Source organism: Anser brachyrhynchus (genome assembly GCF_964034855.1).
Source record: "Anser brachyrhynchus genome assembly, chromosome: 3".
In the NCBI taxonomy this organism is placed as follows: Eukaryota; Metazoa; Chordata; class Aves; order Anseriformes; family Anatidae; genus Anser; species Anser brachyrhynchus.
The window spans coordinates 73,986,466-73,998,369 of NC_137696.1; the positions used below are offsets into that span (position 1 = coordinate 73,986,466).

The 11,904-nt window shown below is 41.3% G+C and overlaps 1 protein-coding gene across 1 annotated transcript in view; it reads right to left on the minus strand.

Moving 5' to 3' along the window:
- The window catches only part of LOC308192863 (dermatan-sulfate epimerase), a 201,412-nt gene extending 190,150 nt beyond the window's left edge, over positions 1-11,262 (minus strand). Inside the window, exons 1-6 of the mRNA XM_080586857.1 lie at positions 10,218-11,262; positions 8,566-8,657; positions 6,802-6,873; positions 5,123-5,229; positions 3,599-3,678; positions 139-220 (exon numbers count right to left, since the gene is read on the minus strand). Of these exons, the coding sequence (XP_080442983.1) occupies positions 139-220; positions 3,599-3,678; positions 5,123-5,229; positions 6,802-6,873; positions 8,566-8,657; positions 10,218-10,697 (913 nt within the window). The 5' untranslated portion in view covers positions 10,698-11,262. The remainder of the gene's footprint in view (positions 1-138; positions 221-3,598; positions 3,679-5,122; positions 5,230-6,801; positions 6,874-8,565; positions 8,658-10,217) is intronic.
- Between the last annotated feature and the right edge of the window lie 642 nt (positions 11,263-11,904).

Consider the following 11,904-nt stretch of genomic DNA (forward strand, 5'->3'; position numbering starts at 1 on the left):
AGCATACAACCATTTATAAAGCCTGAAAAGTAAAAACTATGTTGAATAGCCTACAGTGTACTTGCAAACGTTATTTGTTCTGTCAAGCACATATAATATTTTCAGCTATTACTGTAAGCTTTCAGTGAACCTACTTACCTTTAAAAGCTGTTATTTTATAATTATGCTGGATAGCAGCAACCATGTCCTTCCAGAAGTCATATTTTTTCTGACCATCGTGCTGTAAGTATCAAAGGAATCTAGTCACTTTATCAAGTATCAGCCATTTAAAGCTTTCATATTGAAAAAAATAACAGGAACGCCACTAATAAATAAAAGTATTTTGAAAATGAAGTATAGCAGTCCTAGACAGTAAGGTTCAGGACTCAGAACTCAGCTTGACTGTGAACTCTGGGTAATGGCAGGCAGGTCATCTCCCTACTTCCAAAGGATATACGTATGTGTGGGGATGTCAAAGGTGAAAAGATTTTTACTTGTAAGGACGTCTAAAACCTTACAGCAAACAGAAACCTTAGATAGAACAGCAACTTAATGAATGACCCATCTCCTGCTGACTTGTTGGGGAAAATAAATGCCTAGAGCTGCAGGTACTGTACTTAATTAGCAGGTTGACATTATCCACAGTCTGGCACTCACATCACCTTCCACCATTACAATTGGCAAAAGCCTTCACTATAACTTAGTGGCAATGGTCTTCTGCCAATAACTCCACCCCAAACATCATATAAAATACTTATGCAGAAGCCAGGCTCAGCAGCACTAAGCTACATTGTGCCAAACCCTTGCTTTGGCAGAGGGAGAGAGAAAAGCGATTTGCAGTGTGAGCAGTCTCTCGTGATTCCTAGAAAGCTGCCTGGGCACGGAAGTGCTCCTGCTGACCTCAGCTGCCCTTCCAGTGCCTCACCAAGGGAGAGAAACAGCTTCTCAACCAGCTCAGACTGCTCTAGGACTCGAGCACTATACACCTTAGGAGTGCTGAGTTAAACATAGGTGTAGTTACGCAGTCAGGCACACTACAGGGCAGAGGATTACTTACTGAGCCTGTAAGAGGTGCTCAGTTACAAGGTACAGGGCAGCAGTAAAGGAGGTGGCATAGTTTGAGTTTGTACACCGTGGAAAGTATTTCTGTAGTGTTGTTAAAGGCTTTCCACACATAGTTTAGCATAAGTCTTGATGCAACCGTTGACAGATTTTATGGCATCGCCCTCTGTGTCCTAAACCTGTCAGCCCAGCTCCGCACCAATACCTGAATAATGACCCAAACACAGAAGGCATTTTCTAGAGATGGAAACTTTTAGAAACTGAAAATAAACATTTCCATCCAAAGACATGTAATCTGCTTGTAGTGAACTGCTATTTCAGGCCTAATCTTCCATGGAGGCTTCAAGAGGAACAGTCTTGCCCTTAATTTCACAAGCTGCACAAGCGAGGGCTTTTGTATGTGACTGACAAGCACTATAGTAGTCTGCTTGTGATCCTTCAGCTTTAGGGGTTAAGAACAGGAAAGATAGTTTTGTTGCTTTTAGCTTTTCTTTTTTATAAAAAAAATCATTCTTCTAGTAAACTACTGGAGAAATACGTAAAAATGACTGATATAGAGAAATGGTTCTGTGTGTGTCAACTTTCAGCTAGCTGCTAACCAAGGTCATTACTCCAAGCTGTGTACCCTTCTGGTACTCCATCCACCAGCCCATACTAGCACCAGCCTTTGGACAGATTCAACTGTCGGGACCCCTCATACTCCATATGGATGACTTATGCCTTGTTTTTTGTGTTGTTTTTGTTGCTGCATTTGTTTCTTTTAAAAATCAATGCAACGAGCTAACAGTTCCTCAGAGTGTTGCTCTGAGGACAAATGGATACTATTTTAAAAGTGGGTATGCTTCCTTCAAAACAGCTAGCATTAGAGAAGACTGAAATGACTGACTAACTAGCCCCTTGCAAATCCACAGCTACTGCATGAGACATGCATGAAAACAGACCAATTCCCAGAAAGCAAAGAGAAAAGCATGAACATCCCCATGCAGTCCACCATGACTTGGGAAGTGATCATCATATGTAATTTCATTAGCAGAAGTATCAGTCAAAGAAGTATTTTCTGAAGAGCTTCAATGCAAAGATCTAAAACACCAAGAAGCTTCTCTCATTTGCCTGAAAATACACAGTAGTTCTGGCTGTGGACCCATCAAAAGCAGATTCAACCATAACAGCGTAGTGCGGCACACCAAAATGGGTTTAGACATGAGCTGGGTGAATTGAAACCTAAAAGTGAAATACTCAAGAAACTGAAAAAGAGGATGCTTAACCTAATTTTGGCAGCTCTGTGAAGAAACAGGGCATGGGTTTAATTCTCTGGGGCTGAAGATGCCAGTGATCCAAGGTCAATGTCCCAGCTTCTAAACTAGCGATGCTTGCACGTCCAGTTACACGTGCTGTGATATGCTTTAGCACCATCCTCTCTCTCTCTCTCAATAAACAGCTTGTGCCAAGTCTAAACTAACTGTAATGTAAAGGAATATAATACAAAATGTCACATCTGAGAGAGGATTCTAAAACTGTGAACAGTAAGGGAAGGAGATCAATCGAGCACAAAATTAAAAGTCTTATGACACACTTGTCTTCGGTGTTTGCCAGTAAGTTAGTTTTCAGTAACTCTTCATGCAGCACTTGGACTTAAGCAGCAACCTGCTCAGCATGTGATTTTGGAGTGCAGCCTAAAACATCAAGTCAGGTGGTACCTAAAGGGATTGCAGATACCCATCTCACAGCTCTGACTTCCAGTCCATAGACAATTTTCAGTGTCTGCAACTTTTAGTGCTGCAACACTTTGGTATCTTCAGACAGAAAATTTTGTCAGTACTTCAGCAATGCTAAGATATTTAGCCCTAGATATTTTAGCCTTCTCCTACACTCAGCTGTCCCCAGGTTAAGATTTCAATCCTTCTTTAACACATCTGAATTAACTGACATCAAACATCAAAGGCAGGATTTAGGATGTACTGCATATCTGAAAAGCACTGAAAAAGGTCAAAGCAATTGCACTTTCTACCTTGCAAATTTAACGTATCACTTAGAGGATGATTTAAAAAACTAAAAAAAAAAACAACAACATAGTATTCCATAGGTTTATTTACATCTACGTACACAGGTCGATATATTTAGGATACAAAAACAAGTTTAAGAAGGATGGAATCAAACTTTCAACTTTGGCATTTCTTGCAAGTTAGCAAACCACATTATACATTAGATTTAATTCAAGTATCATCAAGTACAACTAAATGAGATGTTAAGAACAATATTCTGATTATCACAATAAACTTAAGAGAAAAGTACTCATTTATTCTTATCCTAGTTGTTTGTGCCCTCTGGTGGAAGTACATTTATTAGGACCACACCAAGTAGGTCACAAGTAACTTGGGAAACAATGGGAAACAACTTTAATACAGTGCAAGTCTGGCATGAAAAATTCCATATAAGAAAAAAGCTAAAGACCTTAAATTTGTTGAGTATATTACTTGCATGCATTACTGAATGCACACAAGTTAGGCAGAGAAAGAGACATAATGGAATACTTGATTTCAAACAGTCCAGTTCTTACCTGATCTAAACTGTCCACCACCCTTGCACACAGGAGGGCTCCTGGTAGGTCAAAGTAATTATCATACAAATAGTATTTACCTGAAAAACAAACAAAAACACAAAATCATCTCTACTTTTTAAATCCATATTGTATAGTTTAATTGGAAATAAAAACACATTTAAATAACATTTACTTGGCTTTCACTAGTAATAAGCATCATCTATGTCCCAACTTAAGGCCATACGTTAGCTTTTATTTGCAGGATCAGAAGTAAGAACCATATTTCTACTTCTGATTCTCACAACTGGCAGCTGACAGGTATTAACTTACACCAAGGCAGTGAGATTTTTAGAACCTTAAAATTTATTTTAAAAAGTTATTGTGGAAGAGATGGGGAAGAACCATGAGTCTTAAAAGTCAAGGCAGTAACACTCAGCTCTTCCAAAATACCAATTTCCCCAGCATTAGAAACACAAAGTTTAAGATGTTGTTTCAGAATCATTTGGACAGGTCTTACAGTCTTGTCCTTTGTGCACACATGCTAAAGACAGCACCTTAACCCAATGGGAAGCATGCCCACATTATTCTGTGACAGCCCAAAACAGAACTAAAAGTCAGGTGTGTGCGAATGTTCCTTCCAGACTGAGGTCACGTTCAACAACTCTTTTCCTGGAGTAAAACGACTTAACAGGCAGTTTATTTATTTATTTATTTTTGTATTCATGACCTTGTCTGTGCTGTCTCTTACATACACAAGAAGTCAGCAAAACACGGATTGATAGTCACAAGAGAGATGAACTGCACTTCTCAATGAGTAAGAAAGGCTTCCTTTGGTCATAAAACAGATGTACCTCTCTTCTCCCTCATCGCAAAAGATTACTTGTAGTTTAGAATAAGGATGACAAACAAATTTATGACAGCAAAGCATCTCTATTAAACAGGATTATGTAAATCAATCGAACATTTTGTCTTTAGGTGCATTATTTGCAATTGCTAAGATCAAAGTAAATTGGAGAGAAAGCACAGCGTGGCTAGCAAAAATGAAAGCCTAATCACAATGCCTTCACAACGTGGTTCCACCTTAAAACCACGAAACCTCCACCACAGGAGGAGTGGTTGTGCTTCCATATCTACTCTGTTCATTGCACTTTCACCTAGGCCTCCAGTAATATCCAGTAATATGATGGCAATGAGTCAACAATCAAGAAAAACTTAAGATTTGCCAAATATATCCTAAATAAGGTTGAGACTACCAACCTAACTACTTCATCAAGAAACAATGTGCCCAACTCTGCAGTCAAAACATGCCTGTATTGTCAACTCATTTGTTATTTGTCTTATCGCTGGCAACCTAAATCTAAGTTCAGCTACATTTAAGTATTAGAACTTAAAAATATAAAAACAACCCTTGTGCAAAACACTCACCTATTCCAGGAATTCTCAGCTCAAGTATTTTTAAATACTTGTACTACAACTAACACTATGAAACATTGAAAGGGCCAGAGCAATTTCAAAGACCAGGACATTCTAAGGTATAGCTACCTGAGCGGGAAAGCATTCCACTGACTGCACTAAAATGCTTCCATTCCCTTCTTCCATAAATCTCCAGGATCTCCTCAGATGTCATGCTCCTAGTGCCATGGCTTGCCCTATTTGATGCATTAGCATGGAAAAGAAAAAAGGTTAAAAACATTCAGAGTACTTCTAGAGCATAGAAATGAATCACAGTTGAATACTGAGGTGCATGTGACTTGATCTTCACTTAGAAACAACTTGATTTACCAATTAGAAGTTTCCTAGGACCTAAGCTTTTATCATATACATTACAATCCTCAATAAAAGCCCTACTTCACAAAGGTCTGGTTGGCTGAGGGCATGGCTGCTGTGCCTCACCTCCTAACACAATCACTCTGTGTTGCTCGAATGTTCTCAATTGTGTGAGGACATTATTCTTGAACTATCAATATACACTGCACAATAAAACACAGAGCAGAAAGCCTATACGCTATTCTGAAGCCTGGTAACATTCACAGAATGCAGGGCAGGACTATGAAAAATGCTAGCTTGAGCCCTGAAAGCGGCTATGTTATACAGATGTACGCACGAGCCTTTTCAGGAATTAAAGATCAACAAGCTTGATCATGAAACTGTGGCCCGAAAGAATGTACAGATCCCTGTTTCAAAGGAAATGCCCACAATGATAGGGTAAGTAATCTTGTACCACTCCACCCTTTACTGTCATATATCCTCTGCTCTTGAATTCTACATGTAGTCCTTTGAAATTCATGGTTCTGCTACATGAATTTCTGAGTACAAAGCACAGACTCGAGGTTATTTTTTCTCCTATTTCACAGAACCATACAATGGTTTGGGTCAGAAAGGACCTTTAAAGATCACCTAATTCCCACCCCCTGCTATGGGCAAGGGCACCTTCAACCACTTCAGTGAAGTCTGGTTTTCCCTAGCATCTTCAAGCTTCTTCTACTAAATGCTACCAAAAAAAGTATCGTCTATTTTTAGTATTAAACTATATAGATTTTCCTTTTGGAAAAAAAATAAGGGAGAAAGAAGACTGGGTTTGACATACTCCAGATATATTTACTTTTCAAATTTATGATTTAAAATAGCAGTCTTATGTTAAAAAAAAAAAGGAGAGAAGAACTAAGGATGTACTGAAGTGATGACTGAAGGGAGAAATTAGCTTTTAGAGGAAAAAAAGACAATTTTGAAACTGAATGTGTCAGTTTGTGTTTAATTTACCTAAGGCTATTTAAGTCATGTTACAAACTTGCAAGAATTTTGAATGTGTATGGTACAAAGATAATAGTGCTGTCATTAACATTAGTCATTCGCACCAGCTGAGTCAGGTTACTCAGAATTCAAGAAACACCTTACCCTGGATCTTAGCAGAATTGGACAGAGTATATTGGTAGCCACTGAAAAAGCGAATTTAGTTTCAAAATCAGAATGCACTCAGTCTTAGACGTTTATTAAAAGTGACATATTATTCCTAGCAGCTAACATGGATATATTAGGAAAATGCTAAGTATATAACATTAAGAGAAACTGAGCATCAAATTACCCAAGAGTATTTAAATTTTTACACAAGTAAATGTATGCTGAAATCAATATTTTAAATGTTTAACAAAACTGAGAGATGGCTTTCAAGAAGAGGATAAAATGTTAGTGTTTGTTTATCGATAAAAATGAGTCAGTACTACCTCAAAACCGTTCCATCTTCTGCAAGTTTCAGGAAATTTCCATCTTCAAGGTCCAAAACCAAACCTTTACAACTAAAAATAATTGTATTTTAAGAAACAAGCAATTAATGTTTTCAGAGGAATGTCCCTCTGTAATTGCATTTCACTATTCTGATATAGAAGCCATACAATAATGGTACTTAAAAGCAGCAAAAATCAGAACCCTTCAAATACTTACATGTTTAAACAATGATCTATATATGCAAATACATATCGTTACAGTGAGGGATGGATTTCACTTACATAGCAAATTCCTACTAAATAAATCCAATTCCATCGTTCCACGACTTTAGCGTGACTATTCGTATAGATACAGCTGGAGGGTTAAGGTCCAAACATATACAACTAAGAAATGTGACATTTAAGTCACTTCTCCTATTGAAGATATGCGTCTATATCTGTGTGCGTATATATATATATATTTATTTATTTATTTTCTTTTTGGTTGCAATTCCTCTGCTTACTATTACCAGGTGGGTAACACTAATATTAAGGGAGAGGGGGGTAGATCATTCTCAATGAGGCAACTGAATATCCAAGGAGCATGTGGAGCAGAGGCATTGCCATGCTAGCCAGCACTCACTACAGGGTAAAGGGTACACACTGTAGGAGAGCTGTACCACAAGAATTCCTAACTCTCCTAGTACCTTACAGAAAAAAAATGAATTTATGTTAGCTTAGATTGTTTGGAAGATGAGATCAGAGTTCATTACCTAGTGTAATAATGAATAAAAAAAAGAGAAAAAAAAGAATGGAAAAGTAATTCCGTCTTCATTCTGTGTTACAAGGCACACAAAAGAGATGCCGTGAACAAAGCAAGCAGTCTGCAGCCTTTCACAGATTACACCTGTGTGAGTAGCACCAACATGCTGCAACCAATACCATGGGCTTGCAGGTCCACACTAACAGATCCCCAGCTCCAATAAGGGACTAAGGCTGAGATACAGGTATCTTCATGCTTCAGAGCCCTCAAAATATGAGAAATACAGATACCCTCCTTATCACTTGAAAGTTGAAATCAGACCTGTTTGGAAACTGTCCAATAACATACTGAAATGTAAGAACAATTAAAAAACACCTGTGCTTCTCCTAAGGGGAAAAATAAACAAACAAAAAACCACAAGATAACCTGGCCTTCAAATCCCCACACCCTTGCTGTGGATAACAACCTGTAAGAGTAGAAATACTGGAGATAAATGTTCCTACTCAGAGGTCACGGAACTCAGACCAGGAAAGTGCATTTCAATCTTTAACATTACAGCTTCGTGCCTACAGTGCCACTCCTACAGTGTTTCTTCCCAGCATGTCACTTTCCCTCATTTTCTCAAAGACTGTTGGGACTATTCTGCCTTACACAAACAAAAACAGCATCCATCAAGAGGAAAAGAAGATATGAATAAATTCTGATGGTCACTGGATTTACCCATTGAATTGCAGGTAGAAAACAAAGGGGGTATACAAAATAAGTCAGTCTGACCACAAAGCTTGCGTGGAGACAGCTAGAAGAACAAAGCAAGCTTAGATACTCAGTTGTCTCTTTACGTTAGAAGTATCTCATGGGAAACAGTTGCTCCAACAAGCATTTAAAACTGTAATTTTGGAATTACCTATTGGGCTTGATTATTAGACAGTTGTTATAATTAGAGAAGCTGTTTCCAAGCTTTGTAAAAGTTATAGCATAAAGGAAGTTACGAATGCAGATTCTGTTATGTTCAACATACTTACCAGAAGTCTAAGCTTTCTGGAGTTAGAGTGAGCAAGCCTTTATCGTAACCCTTCTCCGTTACCAGATACTGGGCAAAACTATCATATATTAGCTAAAGATGAAAAAAAAGGCATTAATTATTTTTATTGAGACCAAAGATACTGTTCCCTAGAAAGCAGAAAGACCTGAGTTTCAGTGCCTCCTAAGCAAAGGCAAATCAGTGACCTAGGGGCCCTGCCCCACTGCCATATCAGTGCCCAAGGTTATATCTGGCTGGCAGGCAAACAGCTCAAGATGCTCACACAGTAGTTTTGGTGCAATTTTTTTTTTTTTTTTAGCATAGCCAAGTGTGAGGTATTCCTACCTTACTTCCCCAGTGCTTCAAGACTGTTGGGAAATCAAGAGAGTAAGCACCTAAGGCTAGTCACTACTTCCCCCTCCCCAACCTTTTTTATTTTTTAAATGTCACCATTCATGACTCAACAAGTGGCTTCTGAACCTATAAACAACTACAGAGAGTGGGCATTTTAAACATGCCTGATGGAACATATCCTGAAGGAAACTGTAAATACAAAGTAAATTATTTTTAAGTTTGGAAAGAACACTGTTAAAGCCTAACACAACATTCAGCCATTTAATACAACTCAATTACAAAAGCTGCTCTTGGAATGAGTATGAATAATGCCAGAGAAAGACCAACACAAAGACTGGCACAGAAAGACTAAGAACTAACTGCATCTTCAGCTGTGCCTGCCAGAATTTTTAAGTTTTTGTTTCTCTTCGATAAGGAAGCATGCAGCGTGCATGCATCAGGCAGCGTCTCTGTGTTGTGAGAAGATGAAGAGTGAACTAAAATGAATGGGTGCTTTTTGTCAGGAAAGATGCCTCTCCATGGGAGGTCAAACCGCCCTAGGAAGTGAAGCGGTTTTTCAAATCAAGATGCACCAAACCCCAGCTATTTAGAAAACGCAGCACCTCATCAGCATTTGCTTCTCTATCATGCTCTGATGGATCCTGCCACTAATGTGTAAGTTTAGTCCTGTGCGGGGCAAAACGTACGGCAGGTGAAGGGAGGCAAATGAAACGGGCTTGAGCAGAAGGACACCATGAAAACCCATGAGCCGGGACAGCTGGGTGGCAAAATCAACAGAGACGTCAACGGAGGAGGAGGCCTCAGTGGAGGAACCCTCCAAGGCCAGATGGGGCCCGCTCTGTACGGGTTAACGGCGCTCAGGCAGGGATGCTGAGCGTCCCCAGGCTCGCCCTTTTGTTGTAAGCAGGAGAAAGTTTGCCAAGGTCGCCTGTCCGAAGTGCCGAGCGCCGCTGACTCTGTCTGCGGCATCTCTGGACTCAGCCGGGGGGCTCTAGCCTCAAGTCAGCACCGCGGCGGGCAGGAGGGCTCTTAAGAGGCACCGCTTCCATGGCACAAGACGCGGCTGTGTCCTCCTCCCTCAGGCACAGGCCTGCGGAGGAGGCGGCCAACCAGCCAGCCCGGCGCTTCCCTGCCCGTTCTCCCTCCAGCTCTCCCCGGGAACACCTCCACCGGCACTGCGGGGCTCCCCCTGCCCGCAGCGGGGCTCCCCCGGCCCCGCGCGCCGCGGCTCGCCTTTTCGCTCGGGCTCCCAGGCCGGGCCGAGGCGCACCGAGCCGCGCCGAGCCGAGCCGCACTCACCCGCTCGCTCTGCGGGAGGTGGTAGCGGCAGAGCGTGTGGTCCAGGTCGAAGCCCACCACCTCGCAGTCGGCCAGGGAGAAGTGCTGCTGCATCGCCGAGCCGCCGCCGCCACCACCGCGGGAGGAGGAGGAGGAGGAGGAGGAGGAGGAAGAAGGGGCACGGGCGTTGCTTCCTGCGGCGCGGGGCGGTGCGGCCGCAGCACCCCGCCCCATCCCCGCCCCGCCCCGCCCCGGCTCGGCTCGGCTCAGCCCGGCTCGGTTCAGCCCAGCCCGGCTCGGCCCGGCTCGGTGCGGCTCGGCCCGGCCACTTTCACCTGGATGGGGCTTGGCCTCGGGGCGGTCGCCCCCCCCCGGCAACCCCCGACAGCAGGGACGGGTGCGGAAAGGCGGAGGCGGGGCCCTTGTCCCGGAGGCGTGTTTAGGCGCCCGGGTTTTAAAAATGCGTTTCCCGCCGAGACTCCGAGGGTTGGAAATAAACATGGGAGCTCCTGCTGGGGCCGGTGGTAGCTACAGCTGGTCAGGACTGCCAGCACAAGTCTGTTAGAGGGGTTTCGGCTGAGAGCTGGTGAGCAGCAGGGTGCTACAGCAGGAGTTAGGGCACATTGGTCTGCGGCCAGGCAGCGCCGGGCCCTAAGGGCACTGCTAGAAGGCAAACAGGCAGACTGCTTCTTCACCGGCATCCCGGCAGGGTATAAGCAACACTAGCCAGTAAACACTCAGCTCTGAGGAGAAACAAAACAAAACAAAACAAAACAACAAACTTGTGAATTGTTACCATCGTATTTCTTGGCAACTTTGGCAATCAAAAAGAAACAAACAAAAACACTATAACAATGTAGTCTACCTCCAGGTAACAGTCAAAATGGTGTTATGACCTTCCCAACAAATATGACTATTGCAATTTTGTATAGAAGGTGCTCTCTGTAAGGAAATCCCACGTTTGGAGAAAATAAACAGGTGAAAGTGGCATAAACTTAATTCTGTTCTCTGTGGCTGAACTTGGATATACTGCCTACATGAGGCCAAGGCTCCGGATGCTTAAATAGCTGGGCTTGAGTTTTGTTCACAGATCCTCATTCCTGTCTATAATTCTTTTCTCTCTTTAGACCAACGATGTCATCAAAATGCTGTTCTGAGTCACAAAAGAGGAAAAATTCTAGTTCAGTCTACTGCAAGAAAATCTCAATTTTTATTTTTTTATTTTTTATTTTCTGTATGGCTACAAGTAGAATTTAAAAACTATTTGAAGTGAGAGAAATTTTAATGAAACATTTCCTTTGCAGGTTGGGTAGGCTGGGGTGCATAACCATAGCAAGAGTGCAGAGATTTGAAAATAGAAGTCCAATATTATGTTTTGATTATATCAAATTATGATACATATATATATATATTTGGCAGGACAGCTCAATGATATTATTATTATTATTATTATTATTATTATTATTATTATTATTATTATTATTCCAAAGCAAAAGGCTTTTGCAAATACATTCAAATAGTTGAGTGAGATACAATGTATCTATATATCAAAATTCAGTTTCCTATGCTCAGGTAGGAAATAGACTAGACAGGAAAATGGAAATTAGAAATAAAATTCACTAATGATAATAGTTGGGCAAGATGAACATTTTGAGAGGCAGAGAAGAAAGACAAGGATTGCATAATTTTACCTCAGACCTCAGTATAA